Here is a 25,068-nt window from a genome sequence, read left to right as displayed (position 1 = left end):
CGCTTTGGGGTGGTTGAGAGGGGGGGGCTGGGTGAGCGCAAGGTTGGGTCGGCTCGGTGTTGTGGGTGGGGTGGGGGGGTCGTGGGGGGGGGGGGGGGGTAAGGCCAGTCAAAAGGAAACGCTTAACTCCCGAGGAGCAGCAAGCACTTCAGCGCAGTTTTAGATTTGACCCCCCCCCCCACACCTCATCGCAGCACCAACACCAGTGTACACACACAATTCCCATAGGAAATCATGTCAAGTGGAAAAAAAATGATAATAAGTAAAGTAATACTGAAATACAAGAATACAAAACTATCACTTAAAGCATTTAAAACAGTGAGGATCATCACCATGCTTCTCTAGCATGTCCACAACCGTGAACCCATGTTACATAAATGGATGTAACGAGTAGGTCAATCAACACAAAACGGACACGTGGGCAAATATATGACATAAAAAATACACTAAGACACCTGAAACCTTTTGAGGAAAGAATCCAAAAACTCAAAACATATTAGATGAAAAATACTTTTTTTAAATGAAGGCTTAAAAAGGGAAAAACATGGAAAAAGTAGGATATTTTTTTTTAGAAATTATAGAAAAAATAAATAAAAACAATACAAACTTCCCACAAACAATATAAAAATATTGCAAAAAAACAAAAAAAGGACAAACAAAACAAAAACACTAGACAAATTGTAATAAAATAGAAATAATGGTTAGAAAAAAAAGAGAAATATTACACAAAAGCACACTCTTAACTCTTACAATATTTGGGGGGAAAAAAATCTGAAAATATTAGATCAAGAAATATGAAAAATAGATGAAATAGAACATACAAAAATACTCGTCATAAAATAGAAAAATATGGAGGAAAAAATTACCGGTAGTACAAAACTAGCAGACAAAAAAAAGTAAACATATTACACCAAAAATATATGAATACCAGACCAATAAATATTAAAAGATTTTTAAAAAAATAGTACAAAATGAAATAATAATAAATAAATAAAAATACAAAAATACAACTAAGTAATGCAAAATATTAGACAAAGGCTATTGGACAAAATTAATACAAGACATTAGAAAATTGTTCAAATATATCTGAATAAAAATACACATTTAGACAAAAATATGCATATATGAAATGAAACATTAAACAGATTAAAAACTACTCAAATACTAGAAAAATCTCATCAAAATGTGATGAATACTACAAAATGGCAGAAAATAAAATCAATGGGAGTAGAAAATATAAAGACAGCATTGTACAAAAACTACTTAAATAGACTAAAACTGCAAAAACATTGTCAAAATGAACAAAAAGAATCATGAACAAATATTTGACAAATTTTAGACCAAAACACAAATACTGAATGAATAGAGAAACGCATGAATAATTGATGGCCACCAAAAAGGCATTTGTAACTGGGACGGAGCACTTCAAACGAAGCGGCTCATAAAGCATCAACACTGTGCTCGTAGCATGAACACACGCGTGAGCCCATGTTTCGTAAACAAAAGCATTCAGTAGTTCAATCTGTTGACAAAAATGTTGACATGAATGAAAGCGAGGGGATTTCGAGCCAGTATTATTTCAGGTTTTCTGCATCATCAAGTCGTCGAAAAAGAAAAAAACAAAACAAAAAAAAACGAACATTTGAAACAGCTCGCCGGCGTCCGCGTGTGCGCGGATTAGCTGATAGCGTTTGGAGTGGCCGGCCTCCATCTGGATACTTGACCACAGTAATGGAAGCCACACATACAGAGTGTATAATGAGTCGCTCACGACTCAATTAGCGCAGACGCTTGTGGAAGTGCAGCGGCAGTCGGCGTTGTCCAAAAATAAAAGCTAGTCTGCGCTGTGGACACAATTTTATATCCTGATGATTCTTCCATAAAACGACATGAAATTAATGTCAATTTGCTGTGATTTTTTTTTTTCCCCAATGCCACACTTTTTTTTTCTTTTATAGTTCACACAATTCAATGAATAAAAGATTCATTAAAATAAGCAAAAACACCAAATAAACAACTGAAAATATCTGGTAGTATACATATATATATATATATATAAATATATATATATATATATATATATATATACGTATGCCGGGCAGATAAAACGTGATTTCAACCAGATCAGCATTTAGTATAATGATTATATTGGATAAAATCTTATATAATCTAAGAAAATGATCTTATGCTTCATTATTTGTTATAGAAACAAACATGTTAAATACAATATAATGGAAGGAAACAGGTTTGTTTACCATGATTAGAAATATGTTTATCAAATTTAAAAAACGGATTGTAGTGTACAATGGCGTTGTAGTGTACAATACATTTCTGGGTTTATGACGTTATTTCATATCCATGTATACGTACTTGTGACATAGCCAGCTAGCACTGGTGTAATTGTGTTTTGGATAAAGGCTGCCCTCTTGTGTCCGGTTTAAATTCCACACAAGTCTCCCCAAAATATGCATTTAATATGTAGTATTATGTAATGTACATAATTATTTGAAAAATGTAATTTCTCAACACCACCAAAAAGGTTGCAGCTCCTTAGTTATACGTCATTATGTTACTTTGAGTTTAAGTTACGTTACTTTTATGTTTATCCAGGTTTTTTTTTTTTTTTTTTTTTTTTTTTTAAGGCTTTGCAACAATTTAGTCAGTGTGCAAATGAGTTAATAAAAAAGACGACGTACAGCACAAGTTAGTAAACACAAAGGAACCTTTTATTGTGACGTGACAAATAGTTCCCAGGGACCATAAAAGTCAAAAATAAATATAAATATATTTGCACATCAAACAATGGTCAGGTCGGGAAGAAAACAACTGCAGACAACGAACTGATCAGTCAACAATTATTACAGTAGTTTTGTCACTTTTTTTTTTTTTTTTTTTTTTTTAAGTAGCTTGACATCCTTCCACATGTGCTTTGCTGCTATCTGGCGGCCGCTCACTGAAACAACACGCCAGGTACCTGTTGTTTTTTTTGTTTTGTTTTTTTTAAGCAGGTTTCGTACAACAACGACAACAACAAAAAAACAAACGAAAACAAATAGACCAAATGAGCAAATAATAAACATATGATTACGTTCTTGAGAAGAAAAAGACATCTGATGCACTTCCTCCCACTAGGCTAAAGGCCTCAAACGATTCACAGTGGACCACAAGTTCAATAAAGAAAGAAGCAAAAACTCTTTGCGGAGGTTCTTGTAGATGCAAATTAAGTCGAACGTGACACATTAAAAACGAACAAACAGAAAACGTCCGAGTGCAAAATGTCGCATCTCAAAGGGATTTACTGCTACAGTACATTTTATTTACACGTGGGAAGGGAAAAAAAGGAAAAGGGAGCAGCCGCAAAGGAATTTGCTAAGATTTTTCAAGGATACTTTCAAAAACCTTTTTCACTTTTGTTTGTTGTGACGTTAAAATACGTCACTTTCCAGGGGAAATAAAGGACAGTGGAACCTCCGTAAGTCATTGTGATGATAACCACAGAACAGGAAATGGAACATTTAAAAATATTTTTGAGCTAATATTTTTACTTCGTATTTTCATGAAAACTATTCAATGTATCAAAATATTTTCAAATTGAGAGAAAAGTAGAAATGTGATGATAACCATAGAATGGGAAGCTTAATATTTTCTAATATTGTTTTTGTCTAATTAAAAAAAAAAAAAAAATTCTGCCTTTGTCCTAATTTGTGTTTTTGTACTTTGAATACTTTGTTTAATTTTTGGTATTTTTTATAATAACCACAAAACAGGAAACGAATATTTTGTAATGGTTGTATTTTTTGTCTTGTTTTGTTTTGTCTTTTGTATTGTTTTGGCCATTTTGCAAGGTTGATATCTTTAACACTTTTCCTTTTGATAAAATGATTTTCATAATTCAATCAAATAAATAAAATAGAAGTACAAAGTGTGATTATAACCATAGACCATAAAAATGGACCATAAAAAACGAAAATAAAAATCCACTATGAGTGTGTCAGCGGTCTTGAAATTGTAAGTAGTTTAGTTTTACTATTCTGTGCAGTGGTGAACTTGAAGGTTTTTTTTTTTTTTTTTTTTTTTTTACACTTTATATGAAAGTTAAAAATGTCAAAGTGCTACATTAACACATGGCCCGTACATTTTAGAAATAATATCTGAATGATAAAAAAAAAATGTATATAATCATGAGATAAGAAAGTGATCCGCCTCAGAGGTTCCATTTTCCTACCTAATTTTCCTGCATAGAGAATTCCAGCTGTTATTTATAGACGTGACACCGCCCCCACTCCCGCCCCAAGATCCACCCCCCCACCCCAGGAACAAGTGCTGGTGCGAAGCAGAGCCGCCACATGCTGACAGGTGTCCTACTTGCTGCGGGCGAGTGAAGTGTTTGTGATTTTCAGTTTCGTAAGGGGAAGTCAACGCAAACATTTTTTTTTTTTTCAAGAACATGTTCTACGCAGGGCGGCACGGTGGTCGACTGGTTAGCACGTCCGCCTCACAGTTCAGAGGTCGTGGGTTCGATCCCGGCTCCGGCCTCCCTGTGTGGAGTTTGCATGTTCTCCCCGTGCCTGCGTGGGTTTTCTCCGGGCACTCCGGTTTCCTCCCACATTCCAAAAACATGCATGGTAAGTTGATTGGATACTCTAAAATTGGCCCTAGGTGTGATTGTGAGTGCGGATGTTTGTCTCTGTGTGCCCTGCGATTGGCTGGCAACCAGTTCAGGGTGTCCCCCGCCTACTGCCCAAAGACAGCTGGGATAGGCTCCAGCACGCCCCGCGACCCTTGTGAGGAGAAGCGGTACAGATAATGGATGGATGGATGTTCTACGCAAGCCCACTAGTTGAAACCGGGCACTCTGATCAATATTGCGTTTGTGGAATAAGTGTTATTTAATCCACTCGTTTACAGCCATTTCCGGGGGCGGCCATTTTCTCTTCTGAAAATAACATCACAACTGCTCACAACGACCAATCACGGCTCAGATTCAGAAAACAGGTCGGCCGTGATTGGGCGTTGTGAGCAGTTGTGATGTCATTTTCAGAAGACAAAATGGCCGCCCCAGCAGATGGCTAAAAACGAGTGCATTTTGCTGCTTAATTTATATTCCACTAGTGGGCCTGCTGGGAACATATTCTTGAAAAAAAAAATGTTTGGGTTGGCTTCCGCTTTAAATGTAAATACTCTACACACTGCGGATTTAGAACAAATTGCTCAGCCAAGGATTGAAGTCTGTCTGTCCGCTTGATTGTTAGTGAACGCGTCTCTTCGAAAAATCGAAGTACATAGCCTGCTTGCTGACAAAACACAAATCTGCATTGAGGCGTTTTACATTGTGGGAAGGTGTGCGCACTAGCGCAACCCCATTATCTCAGGATTTTTATTTTTATTATTTTCTACCAGATATTTTTACTTCCCCTCTCTAAAAGATTTTCTTTCCAATTGGGTTGTACAGGTCAAGGGGCCCGATAATGGTGAAAAGAGTTCTGAACGGATTTTTCCTTGCTCTCACTTAAAAAATAAATAAATAATAAACAGCATTTAAACGGCTTGAGTGTAGACTTTTTAGATCCACGGTATTTGCAAAAATGAGCGTATCCAGAGCAATGTCAGAGAGTCAAAATAGTTCATAGTAGGGATGTTCAATACCACTTTCTCATTCTTGAGTAGTCAACAATATCGATACCAAGTACCGATACCACTAGTTTAATAGGACAGCGGTAACAGGTAAATCAATCATGGTTTGAGTCATATTTAGCGTTTCAACTATTAATATAGACCAGGGGTCACCAACGTGGTGCTCGTGGGCACCAGACTGTCCCCTGCCAGTGATTGTTAGTGACTGCGATTGTTCCCTGTATGTATGTAAAGGCGTCAAACACAATAGAGATGAATTTTATATTTTGCAGTGGACCCCCGCTATTTGCGGGGCACAAGGACCGCGCCGGGTCACGAATAGTGAAAATCCGCGCAGTTCAACTGACGCCCATTGAAAAAAAAATGCATTGGAAAAAGAAATGTAAAAAATTTTAAGCCCCCCCCAAAAAAAATCTTTAAAAAAAACAATAAGCATTCGATATACGTTTTCCACTCAAAACGTCGGGCACATGGGGCGAATATTCAAAAATATATATTTTCTAACTATGCGAATCCGAGGATGCCGAAGCGTGAGTATTTATGTGCACTGTATATGAAGTCATTTATAACAATCTCGTATTTATTACATGAATGAAATATTCTCATCGTGTATCAATCGCCGGTTTAGAAATGAAATGAAACGTTATGAAATCTTTTGTCTATCGCTCCAGCCGTCGCATTGACGCCTCTCAACGCCTGTGCTGTCTAAACAAGCACAACAGGGGAACTTGAACTGTGTCCACGCTACGCCTCGACTCCCTGCACACACAATTAGCCTGCCTGGCATGGATTCGGGGAAAACATTTTTTAAATAGTGAGAATTAGTCGATCAAGAAAATGTTGAGAAATGTAGTGTGGAGCAAAGGTTGTGGAGCTCATTCAGGCTAGAACAAGGGCGAAATCAAAGGAGCGGGGTTTACGGGGGGGGGGGGGGGGGGGGGTAATTGTAAACGAGCTTGCGGACCTGCTTTTTCCGGGGATGCGTTGTAGGATGGACAGAAAGATGGAAGGAGGCTTGTGTTTTCTTTGGAACAAACACAAGTGGTGCACATCAGCTAATAGCGCCTGGCTCCCAGAGGGTGCTGGGGGCTGGGTTTCAATGTAGGACACTCTTCCTCTTTGCTCCACTTCAGCTATTAATACACCCAAACAAAAGAAGAAGGGTTGGTAGATGGAAGGGGGGGTGGGGGGCGGGCACATAGTTCAAGGAGAGCTTTGTAGTGCTGCGGCTCCGCAGATTCCACGGATCCCACTTTTTGCATTCTCGTTGTGGACGACGACGTGCAAGTGCGCACTTTGGTTTCAGTCGCGCTTAAAAGGTCGGCGAGGACGCCCCCCCCCAAAAAAAAAGAAAAAAGAAAAAAAAAAAAACGTCATAAAAGGGGGGCTGCATAGTTCAAAGCAAAAAGAGAAACGATCGGCGTAGTGGGACAAAACAAACACTGGTTTTGCATAAATCGCATGAGGGAGAGATTGCGGAGCAGCTACCTCGAGGTTATTATCAGCGGTAGTATCGCGCTTTGGTTTTGCGGATGAGCGCATCCGAACGGAAGACGGGGAGAAGTCACTCCCGCCGAAATAAAAACTACGGAACACAAGCGGCCAGAATACGGAGACGAGGGCCGGGGCTGGGGTGGCATGCATCGCTTGCAAAACGTTAAAGAGAGACGGAAAAGAGTGAAACGGGCTTGTAATTGATGGTCCCGGAACGGTACCACGCAGAATTTCAGTGGTCAGAAAACATTCTCACGAACTTGAATCCGACCGATCAAGTTAGAGCACAGTGGGGATAAATGCGGCCAATTTAGCAAACACGTCTTCAGTTTAGCATGTATGCTGTGGTTAGCATTGCATATTATCACCACCATATTCAAGCCGGACCGGGGGTGAGAAACCGACAAACCCCAAAACATTTTCAGACCACAAAAAATTCTGAAGGAGGGTAATAGTTTTTTTCCCCCCTGTCAGTCGTTATGCTAAGCTAACTAGCTAAAGAAAAGGTTAGCGCACTATCAATTTTCACATCGAACTGGCGTAAAACAGCTGATATAAGCGCGTGTATCGCGTCTTAAAATTCACATTTAAAATTGTATTTTTCAGTTGGTGACTGACTGCTGCCTCGTGGACGGTACCGCGTTCATGCTCAGGTGACATGCTACATTTCTCAGAATGGGCGCAGACGGCCCGTATTTCTGACAAACTGAAAAACAAAAACACCGCCACCTACTGATCTGTAATTGTAAAGTGATTGCTATATTTTGGCACGTTTATTTGATAAATGAGCACAAAAGATAAATGGAGCGTTTGAGCCGTCTGGTTTGTGACTTTAGCATACGTGCGTTACTTTGAGATGGTGTAGCATACCAACACTTTCGTAACGAGCCCCAGACTTGACGTGGATTTTTTTTCCCCCCCCTTGTGGTCACAATATAGATACACACAAAATGGCCACACTGGTCAACAACAAATTTGAATCTGAGATGCCCTCATGTGTCCCGAAATGTATTTCTGGCGCGGATTTAAAGAATGTCTTGTTTTCTAGCTTGTCAGGCCACAAAAATAAAAATAATTAAATAAAATCATGTCTAGTCTGGGGCTCTGTATTTTTTTGTAGTGAATGGACAAATATAGTGTTCCATTCAGTTGATTTTAAGTGCAGCGTTTGCAATCGGGCTACACTGTTTTGATACTCAAGTTACTGACGCTAACCTTACTCTCAAGAGTAGCCAGTTAGCGTTGATGCTAGTAGCCAGTTAGCGTTGATGCTCACTGAAAAAAAAAAAAAAAAAAAAGGATTCACCATCGACTACAATCTACTTCTTGGAAAACAGTCTTTTCGAGCCTAGCCGCACATACTGTACATAAAATAGCTTTCTTTGAAAAGATTCACCATATTCACACGTTCTCTCCTCCGAGTCATAAATAAGTTAACACATCTCATCGTAAATAATCTGCCGTACAAATGGCGTAGAAATACCGTGTGTCCCGCGCGTCTCGCCGGAGATGGCAGGAGTGGACCCACGATGCGGTCGAGGGTTCGGATTTCCTCTCTCGTGGCTCGGACTTTTCCCTTTGGACCTGGGAGGGTGGGGGGGGACAGGGACCAACAGGCAAGACGGGGGCGGAGGGGCTTACAAGCTGGAAATGTCGGGAGCTGGGACAGGAGGGCAGCCCTTGCGTTTTTTTTTTGTTTTGTTTCCTCGTGACAGCTTCTTCCTGGTCCAGTCCTTTATTGACACAGTGTGAGTGTGCGTGGATGTGTTTCTGCCTGTTAATGTGTGAGTTTGTGTTTCTACAAATGTATTTGTTTCTGTCTTGTCTGTTTCTGTGTATGTGTGCGTGTTTCTATGTTTGTGTGTGTGTGTGTGAGCGTGTGGGCCCGGGATCACGAGTGGGACGAGCTATTGCTAGAGGAGGTTTGCTTGATATTGAGGTTGCTGCTCCTTGCTGCATGCTTGCCATGCAAAAAAGAAAATGAAAAAAAGGAGAAAAAAAAAAAAAAAAAAAAAAAAAAAAAAAGAGTCGTCACTTCCCGTCAGAATAGTGAAAGGCGGGAGGCGCCGGCTGCTGCTGCTGCCCCGAGTCCGTTCCGGTGGGCGTGGTGCCGGTGGGCGTGGTGCCGGTGGGCGTGGTGCCCGGCGTGGCCTCGGCGGGCCGGTGGCTGCCGTCGCCCCCCTCGGCAAAGTTCTTCTCCTGGGACTGCGACGAGGAGGACGAGGAGTGGGTGCTCTCGCCGGAGCTGCTGCGCGTGTCGGTGCTGGTGCTGGTCTTCTTCATCTTCCGCCGCTTAGCCAGCGGCGCCTTGTCCACCGTCTGCAGGCGGAAACCTTCCCGCTTGCATTTGTTGAAAGCCTGCCACGCGAGGAGGAGGTTAAATGAAATTCTAATTGTCCCCTTCATCATGCCTGGTTTGTTGCGTTTTAAATTGTGCTCGTTGCAACAATGTAGGCAAAAATTAAATACTCTCTCTGTACTTTTTTTTCCTTTTATTTTATTTTTTTGTGAAAGAGGCATTTAAAATAACAATATTACTTGACCAACCCCCCCAAAAAAAACATTTTGAAAATTTTCATAAATTAACTTTTAAATAATGCTAAAAATTAGGGCCCGATTGATAATGGATTTTTTGAGGCGCATTCCAATTTTTGCAGAAGAAAAAAATACAGATGACTGATTAATTGGCCGATTAATTGAAAAAAATATATACTGCATAACTTCTTTTTTTTTTTTGCATTTAATTAACGAAATGATAAGGATGTTAATCCTTGTCATATGTGTGTTTCTGTTACCTGTTACCTTATAAAGACTGTATGACAATTTCCTAATGTGAAATAAGTGTCTTGGCTCACTTGGACATTGGATTGAAAACACTGATATACAGTATATCATTGTATAATGTGTTTGTCACGCATTCTAAAGTACAACTTCCTCCAAAAAAAAAAAAGAGTACTGTAAAGTTGAGTTGTAGAGATGCCACCACTGTGCCCGTGTGATGTAGCATTTGTGTACTCCAGCCATCTACCACGGCAAATGGTGACAACAAGTTATAATATAAATGCAGCCCCCCCTGGTGGCACAACTGAACGTGATTATAATTGGCCTTGTATTAACTACTGGTTCTCCGAGTTAATCATGAATATAAGACAGGAGGAATCAAGCAATCTTACGTTAAAGGTAGCTTTGACGTAAGTGTGGACCGACGCGGTGGACGAGCCCAGAATGTCCGGCGTCATGAGCGGGTTGGAAGACAGCTGGCTGTCGTCCTGGAGCCAAGCGTTGTAGCGGAGGCCGCACATCTTGATGCGCTTGCTCGGGTCCACGGTCAGCAGTTCTGTGGGACCACAGGCAGTTATTTGAGGCCGGCTGTCAGGGCCGCAAAGTCTCACAAATCTGCGTATGAACATTTGGAGGCGGCCGATGTCGATGTCGTGAGCCCCGTGAAATGGCGTAGACCAGTGAAGGCCAGGGTTCAAACCAGGACATGGGGGCAAAGCGAGGGTATTTAGTTAAGAAGGAATTATACTTCTATTAACTGGGAAGTCAACGCAAACATTTTTTTTTCAAGAATATGTTCTATGCAAGGCCACTAGTCGAAACACGGCATTCTGATAAATATTGCGTTTGTGGGATAAAGTGTTAATCCACTCGTTTTTAGCCATCTAAGGGGGCGGCCATTTTGTCTTCTGTCGACTGAAAATGACATCACAACCGCTCACAACGACCAATCACAGCTGACCTGTTTTCTGAATCTGAGCCGTGATTGGTCGTTGTGAGCGGTTGTGATGTCATTTTTCAGCCGACAGAAGACAAAATGGGGCGGCCCCCAGAGATGGCTAAAAAAACGAGTGCGTTTTGCTGCTTAACTCTTATTCCACAAACGCAAAATGAATCAACTAGTTCAATTAGCCCCCCCCCCCCCGTAAACCCCGCTCCTTTGACTAGTTTCAACTAGTGGGCCTGCTGGGAACATATTCTTGAAAAAAATATGTTTGGGTTGACTTCCGCTCTAAGTAATTATTTTTAGCGTCGCATTCTCTTTGCCGTTTTTTCCTCAAAACACAAAGCCAGCCGGCTTGATTTGCAGCGGCAGGACGTGCCAGATGCACGGCAGCAGCCCTTTTGTGCTCTTGCGAGACAGCCGTCCAACAACCACCACAAGCCACAAAAACTCTGGTCTGGTCTCACCTTGGATGAGATCTTTGGCCTGCTGCGACACGTTTCTCCAGGCTTCGCCTTCAAAGGAGAAGTCTCCCTGTTTGATTTTCTTCATGATCTCCTCGGCGCTGGTGTGGGTCAGGCTCTGCTCCTGACATTGGAAAGGCACCTGGCCGGACAGCATGGTGTACTGTCAACAACAACATGAAATGCAACACATTAAGACAACGGGAACATAGACTTTTCACGACGTCTTCTGTTATGTTACTATGTTATTTTACTTTCAATGGGTGCTGCGGTTTGCTGAGCACGGCACTAAAATAGCCGCAAGCTGAAACTGGGCTGCATATTCTACGAGCTTCCATCCGCTCTCATTAGGGTAAAGGTAGGACAGCGGAGGATATGTCATGTCCTGATGTGATCTCCTCTCATTTTGCCTCCAGGTGAGTGAGCATACTTGTTTTCTTTTAGAGCAGCTCCTTAATCTTTTTTTTCCCCCAAATCACGTTCTTGCACTGTATGTTCTTTTAGTCATTTTAGTACACTACTTGTTATTTTGCTTTTTAAGTCTTAAATTCTTCAGTTCTGTTTTTATTTTTTTTTTTATGTCTTCAATTATTTTGCCCCTGAATGTTGTATTTTGCCTTTAAAAATGGAAATCTACCCAAACAATTTTTTTTCAACAATATGTTCCCAGCAGGCCCACGAGTTGAAACACGGCATTCGGATTAATATTGCGTTTCTAGAATATGAGTTAAGCAGCAAAATCCACACCTTTTTAGCTATCTCTGCGGGCGTCCATTTTGTCACTTCTGTCGCCTGAAAATTGCATCACAACTGATCGGGGCTCAGCAGTTGTGATGTCATTTTCAGTCGACAGAATTGACAAAATGGCCGCCCCCAGAGGTGGCAAAAAATGGGTGGATTAACTCATATTCCACAAACGCAATATTTATCAGAATGCCATGTTTCAACTAGTGGGCTTGCACAGAACATATTGAAAAAAAATATGTTTGGGTTGACTTCCTCTTTAAATGTTGTTTTGTAATTATGTGAAGCACATTGAGTTACCTTGTGAATGAAATGTGCTATATAATTAAAGCTGTCTTGCCTTGCCTTGCCTTGCCATGATAGGGGCCATTAATGGGCACTATAGGATGACATTTGACAAAATACTTAAAGTGACATCATTACATATGGACATAATTCTTATGGACATAATGGGCCACGGTTGACTCCATTCTTTTTGCTTGACTCTCCACTCACCAGAATGACGCCCAGACTCCACAGATCGCACGATTCGTCGTAGCCGTCATACTTGAGTATCTCGGGTGCGGCGTACTGCAAGGTGAAGCAGGGCGTCTTCAGCAGCTGATTGTCCGGCGGCTTGAGGCGAGCGAAGCCAAAGTCGATGATTTTGATCTCGGAGCGCTCGCTCTCATCAGTGAAGAGCAGGTTCTAACGGGGTGGAGGGTCATTTTTTTTTTTTTTCTTGCTCTTTTGATTGTCTGAAAAAACGCCAAATCGTTCGTGTGCACCGAGTGTGCGGACTACCTCTGGTTTCAGATCCCGGTGCACCACGCCTACGTCGTGCATGTGGCTGACCGCCGACACCAGCTTGCGCATGATGCGACTGGCCTCCGTCTCGCTGAAGTGCCGCTTCCGGCGGATCCGCTCCAGCAGCTCCCCTCCGCCGAGCAGCTCCAGGACCAGATATGTGTGGAGCTGTGACAAAAACAAAACAAACAAAAAAAAAAACACAAATTCACCTACTTGCAGTTTTTTCCCTGGAGAATTAATGTTTGTGCTCTTTCTGTAAGGCCCTAAGATGGCACCAAATAGCCTAGCTCCAGTAGTAGCTAATGTTGGCCAGTGGTAAACCTCTCAAGACGATGCAGCAAAAGGCGCGGTCTGCTACTGGCAGTGGTGGTAATTAACAACGGATCAGCTGGTAACTGCGAGCCGCTTAACATAAAGTGGACTGAAGCAATCGTCTCAGTGATCTCAAGTGCTTATTTTCACTTCCTCTCTCGAGTGTATTTTTTCACTTGAGTTGTACAGGTTTTTACGGGTTAAAACGTTTTTTAATTATTTTCACTCGGCCTAATTTTTTGACATCACAAAATTTGGCATTTGAACAGCGGTGTGTTGACGTTTTGTATCCAGTGTATGTGTTTAAAATAATTAAGAGTATCTATGTACCACCTAGTGAACATTGTCGCACAATATGAAATAGGAAAGCAGTAATTGGTATTTTAGAGAGGCGATATTTACGCCAGCGTCATGAAAACTTTCCGCATCAAATCATCTGTGGGACCTTTATTTTTAAGGCTTATAGTCATTTACAGCATTTAGGTCGACGTGTCCAAAACAACAGCGGTAAGTTTGAGCAGACTTTGTGGGGCCGCTCTTTGGAGTACAATTAGGGAGTGTATCTAGGTTGGCTTTAAGGGACGGTGCATGAAGAGAGACCGTAACAGCATCTCTCGGGCTTTCATCCTCCTCCTCGTTAATTAGGCCTTTTTCACAAATTAGTGAGGGTACGGGCAACCGAGCAGAATTTACAAGTACAGGAATGACAGTGGGGGTGGATGAAAGTGGGAGGGGGGGGGGGGAGTAGGGGTGGCGCACCTGGTCATGGTAAATTTCATGCAACTTGACGATGTTTGGGTGGCCGTCGCAGAGCTTCAGAGCGGCTATTTCCCGTTGAGTCTGCGCCTCCATCCTGGAAGAAGACAACAAAAAGGAAGGGGTCACAAAATATTCATTTATCAGGAGGAGTCAACTTTTTTTTAAACTTTGTACCGCTTGCTGATTATCTTGACGGCGTATTTCTGCCCAGTCTTCTTGTGCGTGCAGCGCCTGCAGATAGAGAAGCTCCCCTCGCCCAAAGCGCCATCTTTTAGGTCCATCTCGTAGCTCGTATAGAAAGGTGAGTCCTGCCCGGAAGGCAAAGGTGAGAAATTGGAAATATAGTAAAATACATTCTCGATATGATTTAAAAAAAAATAGATACATTTTTTAGTTGCGTTTGCCCTACCTTCATCATAGCGCTCCGGGCCACTGCAACCGACCCAGGCCGCTCGGAGCCGCCGCAAAGCTGTATGGGGTCGTCCATCACCACGTTCCTCTTGAACAGGATGGAGGGGGACATGAAAGAGTAGCCCTGGATTCCCCGCCACCCCAAAAAAAAGATACATGAAAAAATGTGAGAGGGTTAACAGCACATGATAATATGTCGTCAGAACACCTCCATCAGTTTTTTATAGACCATCACGACTGTATAAAATAAAACTTAAATGTGTGAAATGTATGTTAAGATGCTTTACAATATTAAGATGATTGAATACTTTAAATTGTCCATGTATGGAATGTGAATGGTTGTTTGTTTAAATGTGCCCTACTATTGGCGGGAAACCAGTCCAGGGTGTCCCTGAGATAGACTCCGGCTGTATTGTTCATACTGCATTTGCAGTAGGGCTGAATGATTTTGAAAAATATCCATCCATCCATTATCTAAACCGTTGCGCAGTAGACGGGGCTACACCCTGAATTGGTTGCCAGCCATTCACAGGGCACACACAGACAAATCAATTGTAATTTTTTTCCCTCAATATTGCAATTGTGACTTATTATGGCGCACCTGGAGAATGGGATGTGGTGGCACCCTGCTGGCTGCAAAGCCTGCACTCTGCAGGTTGGAGTGTTGATGAGTTTTTATAAATCCATACTGCGCTCCCCTTACAGGTGCTCAGTCTGAGGTTGTTGTTTTTTTTGTCCTCCCCATCACTTATGTTACTTTTCATTTGCGAAAATGGGGCGCAGTAAAAGGCAACCCGGCAGACTCCCATTGTGTATCTCCTTTTGGTCATTGTTTTTCTGTTTCTCGGACGGGTTGCGTCTGTTCCAGTCCGTTGCCCCCTGTGCGACAATGACCATAAAACTATTCGGATTCTAATATGTAAATATTTCTTCAAGGTCCTCTTCCCGTGTGTTTTCTAACAAACTCAAGCAATAAATTGATCTGTTACAAGAAACAATATCAGACATTTTACATAAATGTTTTGGTCTTCTAGGTTAGGCTTATGCTAAACTAAAGGCAAATGAACGATAAATTAATATGGAAGACAGTTGATTTAGCTACTTCACTTTGAGTTGTTAACTTACTAAACACTTTGTTGCTTCTCAACGAGCTCAAGCCTTTAAGAGATTTGATGAGCTCACGCATGAAGTTTTGTTTGAGTTTTCAGGCATATTTTTCCAGACAATATCCCAATTTTTTTTTTTTTTCTAATGTTTACAAATTTAGAGGTTTCCACTGTGTGTTTCAGCAAGCGACATTTTGGTACATCTTTCCCTGGAAATATAATCGCCAGTCTAATAATCACACCAATTCTACACGGAAATTGACCAGCTGTTCCTTTTTTTTTTTTTTAAGTGTTGTTGCTGTACCAACGCTCATTGTGAAGAGACGACTGCTTAATTCCAACTGCGGGGATTCCGGAGCCCCATGCATTGACATTAATTTACACGCACATACACACACGCAGCTGTGGCATGCGCGAGTGACAGCCGCGGATGGACGGAAGGATGGCTGCGTGAATGAATGAGATGCCCCAAATTGCCGGGCTTGAAAATGTGATTGCTGTCAAAATGACAGCCTGGCGCTCTTAATGCAATTTTAATTCTGTTTTGTTAGGCACTGTTGTTGGAGAAGGAGGGGGAGCACATGGTAAGACCCCTCCCCTCCCCAGGCGGGCTGAGAGCGAAAAAATGCGCAATCAAAGACGGGAGGCGTACCGCGGCACACGCGCCGACGCTCCACGAATGTCACCTTTTATTCCGCCAGAGAAGGCGAGCTAATGCGTCTATTGATCGCGTCCCGGCTCGAGCATCCAGAAGGCAATCGAGAGTTGAAATTCCAACGCCCCTACATCAGCTGGCGGTGGGGCGTTTTGGGCCGTATTACGGTTCAAAGCCAAACCATCAAAAATAGTCATTCGCATCTGTGACTTCAATGGGGCAGGCCGCGCGCGGCTGCAATTACGCCGATGAAAGGCTCTTTGAGGCGCCGTGAATGGCGTTGGGCGCGCACACTGACGCCTGTTGACTTACAGCAACCTTTTGAGGACATCCACAACTTGACTCGATGACTTGGACTGCGGCGTCAAATATGGTCGCAAAACCCGGAATGGGAATCCACATTCCACATGCGCGAGAGAAACAAATATTAACGGAGGAGTGCACAGTGACCGACTTTTGGGGCCGTTACGTGACAATGTAAAATGTAAAAGGGAGACATTTTGTATTCATCCAGCCTTTTTCTAGACCAGTGGTTCTCCAGTGCTTTCACCCTGGGACCCGAATCTTCCTATTGTTACAGAGTCGCGACCCACTTTTCTAGACGTTAAGAGCAAAAATTCAAAAACGTATTTTCAAATACATGTTAAGTAACGTCCATTTTTAAATGCCGTTAAAGATTAGTTTGACGTGCCGCCAAAAGCAAACTGTATTGATCATGTCTATGACATCTGCTAGCCAAAACCTGATCTGCACTGTATTTGTTTACAGAGTCGCTAGTGACTAGAGCGCAAATTTTACTTAGGTTTGTTCCTGCTTGTATGATGAATGCGTTGAGCAAGCTTCTGCACACGTGTGCATTTTATTTCATGAGACCATGACCGTGGATGGTATGATAAACAATGACTTCTCAGCCATGTTGTTTGGTCGCTATGATGTGAAAATAATGGATATAATTGACACTGACTGCAAGAATCAAATGTCCTATTCTAAAGGCAGTTTTTATTCAGGCATGACTCTTGACCACCACTGGAATACCAAATTGCTCTGCCACTGATGTCAAATGATTGAGTTTACTGTCTATATTGTAAATTGATTAATGGGCAGCTCTCTCTAAATTGTGGTCCAGTCTCTTAGGGTAAAATGGAGGAAAATAATACTTCAATAGCACTTTGTTCGACCCACCATTTGAGAATCACCATTGTTTCCAAGGCTATAATAAGCCAATGTAATTAAAAAACAATCCCACATCACACTGCTCCGAACAAAAAAAGTATATACAGTGTGGCCTTGATTAACGAGTGACCTGTCACCTAACTCACATTTTTTCAGCAATACAAGCCGTTGCTCTGATAAAAATTGATGTTGCGAGCACACGATGGTAGTAGCTCACTCAACTCATTTCATAAAAAGCACCGATTTGGCACATACGGAACAAAAAAAGAGGTGTTTCTTGCCACTTCCCGTTAAAGTTTAAAAGACAATCATACGTCCGACATCGCGGCACTAAAACTAACCATAATGTTTGGCGTCCCACCTGGAAGATGCGGTCACAGTTCTGCGGCAGAGCGGCGGGCGAATAGGTGGGGTCCATCTCCGTGAACTCCTCCGCAAAGTTGCTGACGTCCAGCTCATCCCGGATGACCGGTTTGAACGGGGCGGGCACCTTTTTGGCCGCCAGGTCCTCCCAGTTGATCTTCTGCAGGTGGGCAAAACGTGGCACTCCTATGTAAGAGACTTCAATCTGTGGATATCTTGACGCGTCCCAGCTTGCAATCAAGTCAAATCCTATCGATTTGCAATTCACCATTTGAGAACTCACCAGCCTCGTATTTTTTTTTGGGGGGGGGGGGGGGGGGGGGGTTGAACTTTAAATAACTACTCGCTGAAAAATGCACCGGAGCCTGAGCGCGCAATTTTGTGCTCGTTCTGCAATACCACAAGTTCCATCCCAAAATGCCTTGTGCCTTCTACAGCACCATGTTAGTATTGACCACCAGCTGAAAGTAAGGCTGGGTGCTTATGTGAAAATAATATAGTCACAATTGTTTTGATTGATATTAAAATCACAATGAAAAAACATGATTATCCGTTGATTTACAAACTTAGTATTTATTCAACTACCAAAAGTCAACTTGTGTTTAACGACTTTAAAATTAAGTTCCATAAATGCTATAAAAACATGCCTATGAAGGACTGAACTTGAGTATTTCTATATTGTGTATATCACTTATAGTGGGGATGGTCTGGAATGCAACCACTGGGATGGAGGGGGGATTACTGTATGTGCCTTTGAATATCGTTTTATATCCTTTCTGTGTGTGTTCCTACAGCTTTTGTGCGTGAATAATCGTGATTTGAAAGAATATCACTCATGGGACTCAATGGTAATTTTGTATCAGCCTGTCAATGGAATTTTACATAGGCGGCTAACATTAGCGCTGGCTAAAACAAAGTATGCGCTGTATCTAAAATATACAATGTGTGTAATTCTTGTGGTTGTTTGTTTAGTTTTAAAGTTAACCCCAACTGAGGTGTCAGTTAAATAGCTGAAAGCATGCTCAGGGAAGGGCAGAATCAGATAACGTCACAGGTCACACGCTTACTGCACAAGCGACACGGGGCATTCAGGGTACTTTCAAAATGCAGAAACTTGCAAACGCATGGCACATGAATCGTTTTTTTGTCCAATGTTTTTTTTTTTAGGATGGTGCGAAGAAAAAGTCAAAATCGCGATTACATTTCGATGAATTGCTCAGCCACAAATAGCAGCACAGACCTGGTAAAATGGATGCTTCTTGACATTCTCCACCCCGTTTGGACCGGAGCCAAGCCTCTTTTCGGGGTCTTTGGTGAGCAGCCGCTGGATGACGTCTTTGGCCAGCGGCGCCATGTCTTTGGGGAAAGGAGGATCTTTTTTTAGAATCCTCCTGGGGCAGACGGAGCCAGACAGATGTTTCAGTGTACAATACGCGTGTAGGAAAAGTCAACCGATAAGTAGATTCGCACCTGGCGATGTCCGTGTGTGAGTTCTCGTCGCCGTCGACGGTGAAGGGCGAACCGCCGGTCAGAAGCTCGTACATCAAAACGCCCAGACTCCACCAGTCCACCGCCTGCGAGGGAATACACACGCACACACGTTTGACGCAAGCGCTCTCGGCTTGTATGAGCTCCAGGTCGCATAAATCACAGCCGTTAAAGTAGCAAAGTCACCTTGTCATGGCCGGACTCGCCTCCTTCCACAATCTCGGGTGCCATGTACTCGATAGTTCCGCACACGGAAAAGGCTCGATCCACCTTTGTCATTGGAAACAAACAGTCAACAGCGTCAAACCAAACTCAGCGTTATTATCTTTATAAATATAAATATTTCTACACAGCTACTATTGCTCAGATTGTTCAGGCTGCTTATAGGAGAATTTTTTTTTTTTTTTAAATGGCTTGTTTTCCATGAGAAAATCTGACTGTTCAATGTAACGATGGATCTTATTTGTTTGCGTATATAATTTTATTTTGCATACCATTACAAGTTTAAAACATTTGTAAAATAAACGACAGCAAAATAAATATTTTTTTTACACTGGTTATAATCCGTTAAGGGGAATAAAAAAAAATAGACAAAACCACAAACACATTTTTTTTAATAATGTCATATCTGGGGTGAAATTGACCAGCTAACTCTTTTAAAAAATTGCAGAACATTTTTATACAATGCGGCATTTGAATAAACACAAACAAAAACATTTAATATCTGTTTTAACGTATTAACATTTATAAATTAATACTTTAATTAAAATGCTAATTAATCATTACAAAATGTGGTACCAACAAGAGCACGAGAACGTCACCAAGGCCAACCACAGATTGAGATTAGGGATTAGTTCACAATCTTTTTTTGTTGTCGTTCATCATGATGAATATATACGACGTGTTTTTTTTTTTTCTTTTCCAATATCAGCTATTTTTTTTGTCTGGAGTGAAATTGAGGCACTCGCTGTTTGAATTATTTTAATCTATTATTCATTTGGTTTTATTATATAATCATTTGTTTTCCCTTTTCTCTCTGAAATATATCAAAAAATAAAGTTCACTCTGGTTCATACAGTAATGTGAATCATAGAGTTGGACAAACCTGGTCAAATTCTTTACTGAGGCCAAAGTCTGTAAGGACGATGTGACCGTTTGAATCCAGCAAAATGTTTTCCAGCTTCAAGTCGCGGTACACAATCCCGAGCTGCAACGGTAAACGTCTGTAAATAATGAGGACAAACAATTCCAACACGCCGACATCTGTGCGACCGCAGTCACCTTGTGGAGATGCTCCAGCGCCAGCACGATCTCGCCGCTGTACAGTGCCACTTCCTGCTCCTTGAAACGCACCCGCTGCACCAGGTGCGTGAAGAGCTCGCCGCCGTTGACGTAATCTGCGGAAGGCAATAATTGTTAGAATAAATGCTTGGATCTTTATAGTGCCTTTCAGAGGAGGGGGGGAACATTGGAAAGTCGGACGAGGTTTTTGTTAAGTTTTGAATTTTTTTGTTTTTCATTTATTTATGTCAGTTTTAAAAAAACATCTCATGAATGTTAAGATTTCACGGTAAAGGTGAATAAAGCTGATTTACGACGACATACACCCACACTGGAAAAAATGTAAAATGGTTCATTCCACAATCCACCTGTATTAAGGTTGCTTTAAAGGGGAAGTGAACTTCTTTACAAAATATGGGAGTGGCCATTTTGACACTTTCTGTCAACTGAAAATGACATCATAATTTCTCAAGGCTCAGGTAATGATCACAACAATCACTGCTCACTTGTTTTCTCAAGATGAGCCATGATTGGTTGTTACCTGAGCAACTGCGATGTCATTTTCAGTCAACAGAAAGTGACAAAGCTACCTACAAGGCTTTCGTTAAAAATTTGAGCACATGGAACAAAAGTAACTACACTTGCCAACACTAAAACGTATACCTTCTGTGCTGTCATTGTCTTTATGTGTTTCTAATAATAATGTGTTTAGAATGTAATTGTTAATTGTGATTTTTATTGCTATTTATATGTATTTCTTGTAATTGTATCGAATGCTTTTTTTCACATCATGGCCAGCCAGGGGCCTACAGATGAAAAATAACCTTTTGGCTAATTCTGGCTTTTTTGGGGTTGTTTTTTAACCATGATTTTTCATGTGTTATGTGAAATTTCACCGTCCCCTTTCAAATAAACAAATCTAAAAGGGCGAGCGCGTCAGGTCACCGAGAATGAGGTGCAGCTTGGTGTCGGTCTGGAAGGCGTAGTGGAGCGTGACCAGGTACGGCGACTGGCGAATGTGCTCCAGCACTTGACGCTCGCTGCGCGTGTGCTCCGCCGTCTTGGCCTTCTGCACGATGGTGGCCTTCTTCAGTACTTTCATGGCGTACAGCTTGCCCGCGTCGTGGCCGCTCACCTTCCTCACCAGGAACACCTTGCCGTACGCTGGCGGGGGGGAATTGACACAGGACAGAAGGGACACAGTTCAGCACACAAAAATGAATAACACACACATGCACACGCGACACAAAAAAATTCTGCTTCACCACAAACAACGGGGACTTACCTCCAGTGCCGAGCACCTTCAGCAGCTCAAAGTTTTCTATTCCCACCCGCTCGACGTGGCCCGTCAGGTTGGCTGAGAAGCACAGAAACACACGCACACAAAAAATATTATAATCTGTATCCGATGGACATTATGGAAATATGGAAAAGACGGCTAAAAGTCTTTTTATAGCTTGCAAGAAACCATATTTGTGACTTGTGCTAAAATGGACCCACATAGCAGAATGAGTCACAGTGACCCAAATTTCAGAAATGAGGTTTTGGCATAATAAAAAAAAGAGAATGATCTCAGCTTTCCAATGATATGTCAACCATTACAGCCTTATCACTCATTACATTATTACCACAGATATGAATAGGTAGATACGACACGCCCCCCTTGAGCGCTGTGCCTATTATTCCGCTCAAATGAACGGCAATACACCAATCAGAGGCTAGTATGTTGGGGTCATGAACTCTAGCATAGCAACAGCTGATATTTGACACTTGAAGGGGATTATTATATTAGTTAATAATAATAATATTAGCTCATAATAATGTATAATTGTAAAATGAGTACGAAATTAGCCAAATGTAATCGTCATCTTTACAATGATATATATCTGATACCCCCGTAAATAAAATGCCAAATATCTGCCGATTCGATCCAAACAATCAGATCTGTGTAAAGTCTAGAAATTAACAGAATGAAAATACAATAACATGTTAAAGAACATGGTGAAATCATGTATAATACATGCTAACATATTCCAAAAGTATAGTCATATGAATGTAAGGTTTAGCAATCTAATGCAGTGAGCCTGCTCGACGAGTCAGAGTGCTTGAAATGACTGATGAACGAGTGGCAAACAAAAAGCAGCAGCGCACTGACAGCACCCCCTTGGGCGTCTTCCGAGTTTGTTGACCTGCAAAAATGTGTGCAACGTTAAAAAAAAAAAAAAGAACATGTTACATAAATAGCGTGCTTGTTCTTCTTCGCACCCACTGGAAATATGCACGAGAGGCGGAGGATGCCACATTAAACAAGAGGAGGGTCATTAGCGTCCGTCTTTGAGGTCTTCAGTGCGACTCACGACGTCTCTGCACAGCCGGATGATCATGCTCGCCGTGCGCCGTAGTGAACGCCTCACCCCCGAGAGAAACTCGAGTGCCTCCAACTAGACGTGACAAGGCTGGGAGGGCATTCGCCGACAAACGAAGTCCCCCCCGCGCTCCCCACTGACTGCCGGGTCAGGAGTGTGCATTGCATAACGGCGTTGTCGTGCTCGCCCCGCCGAGGCCGAGTTTGATCTCCGTGTTTATTAATAGACCCACAGCGGAGGTGCACAACCGAACACAACTTGCTGACTGCTCCTCAAAACTAGGGCTGGACCGATTGGATTTTTTGAGGCTGATGCCGATTCCGATATCTGGCAGATTGAAATTCTGATAACAAATTCATCGGCCAATTAATTTTAAAAATATATAATGGCTAAAATAACTTCTTTTTTGATCCCTTAAATGTTTACAACAATAAAGATATGAATGTTCTGCATTACTTTGTCCTTTAGTATTTGTTGAAAACCAGCAAAAATCTGACAATTTTTTTGCTGACTTTTTTGGGAGGGGGCAATGGTTGAATGTCATTTTCTTTGTCTTATGTTGTAATGTGTGGGAGGAAAAAAAAAAAAAATCAACCCCCAAAATATCGGCCAATTTTTGCTGATTTTAAAAGAGCTAACATCGGCCGATTAGGGTTAGGGTTAGGGTGGAAAACGTTTGGGTGGAAAGCCAATTATTGAAACATCCCTTTTCTGTAAGGTAACGAATGTAAACATCATTGGCTAATTTAATATAGCGTACCTGCGCTAGGTAGAACATACAGTATTTTAATAGCAACATGACAAGTGGCTGCCAACTTGAACTTTCTAAAAAAACATGAACTGAGCACTTCAAATGCCTCTAAAATACTCCATAACAAATAAACCCATGAAATAAACCTCAATTAAATATTAAAGTACATGACCTATTTTACTTACCAAACTCATGACTGTGCCTAATGCAATGTTCGTCCTTGTTCTTCTTCAAGACATCGATTGGCGGTTGGCAAAGCATCTTAATGTCGCATTATCCCCACCTACTGATAGTGTCCTTCCTTTCACTGTAAGGAAACCAATGTGAATTGATGGTGGCCAGATATTGTGATGTTTGCTGGCTCCACTTAGCGATAGAGGTCTGAATTCACTGAATATCACAAATGTTTCCTCGTATCTCAAGACAAAAATCACCTACTCACAGAATCTCTGCAATTTTCTTTCTGTAACGCCCTCAGGTAAATCCGCAGGTGGCGAACCGCAAGTATGCGGGGTCAACTGCAAATATTGATTTTTTTTTTATCTAGTTTTTAAATTACATTTAATTTACCATTTTCAATGTAGCCAAAACAAGTAAGCTACTGCATAAAATATTACAAGACCCTTAATGTAAATTATTTTGGAAATAAACGGCTGTTTTTGATGACGCTTGGCACGTTAGCTCGGCTTCGCTTTTGACAGCTCGCCTGGCTTTTGAGCCGTGTGACCGACCGCTAATAGTTTTGACGTGACTTAGCAGAGACAAGTGGGTGGGGATGCGAATAACACGGTTAGACTTATTAAGACGAGGGTTTAAGGTTTATTCTGGCCAAATGGCACGACAAGTAGCTGGTAAGCTCGCATGGTGACATAGATGTTGTTGCCACGGACGGCCAAGTTAGCTTTGTTTATTAGCCATAGCTCCGGAGTGAGTTGAATGGTTAGGTAACGTGAGTCACCGAGAGGCAGTGCAGTTAGTAGGGAGGCAGTCGCTCCGCTAACCCCCGCCTCTTTTTTTGCTCGTTTAAGTAGCTCGAACGAACAGGACGACTCCCTTTAGACACATGTACGGAACCCGCCGAAAATCTGCAGCTCGCTCACCGTTCTTCAGCTCATGTTTCACCGTAAAGAGGTCGCCCTCTCTGGACGGTCCCTCCATCGGCGATGGCATCGGGATGATTTCTTTGGGCTCCAGTTCAGCTCAGCTCGGCGGTTCCCGGCGAGGCTCCGAGGCTCGATTGGCCGAAAAGAAAAAAAAAGATCAAATAAATTAAAAAATGAATCCTTGGTACGACCTTAAAGGTGTCACACACGGCACCGACATTTTCACGTGCCCGATTGTTGACGGATATGCGGCCAGAATGTTGCCACTTGGGCTGCCAACATGAAGCCAGCACGGCCAGTCAGTCAGTCGGTGGAAACACTTCTTTGCCTCTACCTTCGCAACCAGGCAGCCCCTTGCTGCTCATTGGTGTTGCTATGGGAGATCCCGCTCTCTGATTGGTTGTTCGAATACTGACGTCAAACAAGTCCCGCCTCCTTCAAAATTGCTGCT

General features: G+C 42.0%; 1 protein-coding gene across 2 annotated transcripts; it reads right to left on the bottom strand.

Annotated features, from left to right (window-relative positions):
- Nucleotides 1–9,130: 9,130 nt before the first annotated feature.
- rps6ka5 (ribosomal protein S6 kinase A5) lies at nt 9,131–24,932 on the bottom strand. Of its 2 annotated transcripts, none has more exons than XM_086049096.1 (17): nt 24,615–24,932; nt 21,683–21,754; nt 21,343–21,561; nt 20,398–20,513; nt 20,222–20,323; nt 19,303–19,386; nt 19,099–19,202; nt 18,869–19,019; nt 17,627–17,788; nt 14,330–14,455; nt 14,095–14,228; nt 13,921–14,014; nt 12,844–13,014; nt 12,556–12,747; nt 11,320–11,479; nt 10,302–10,465; nt 9,131–9,486 (listed from the first exon to the last, which is right to left on the bottom strand). In XM_086049096.1, the coding sequence occupies exons 1-17, from the start codon at nt 24,682–24,684 to the stop codon at nt 9,160–9,162; spliced, it is 2,448 nt and encodes an 815-aa protein (XP_085905222.1). In that variant the 5' UTR covers nt 24,685–24,932; the 3' UTR covers nt 9,131–9,159. The 2 variants fall into 2 exon arrangements, with proteins under 2 accessions (XP_085905222.1, XP_085905220.1); XM_086049094.1 differs by lacking the exon at nt 24,615–24,932 and adding an exon at nt 23,700–23,828.
- Nucleotides 24,933–25,068: the final 136 nt, after the last annotated feature.

This window comes from Filicampus tigris, chromosome 13 (genome assembly GCF_054856515.1).
Source record: "Filicampus tigris isolate MCC_2025a chromosome 13, RoL_Ftig_1.0, whole genome shotgun sequence".
Lineage (NCBI taxonomy): Eukaryota > Metazoa > Chordata > Actinopteri > Syngnathiformes > Syngnathidae > Filicampus > Filicampus tigris.
Note: the sequence above shows the minus strand (reverse complement) of the source record. Positions and strands in the feature narration are given on the sequence as shown.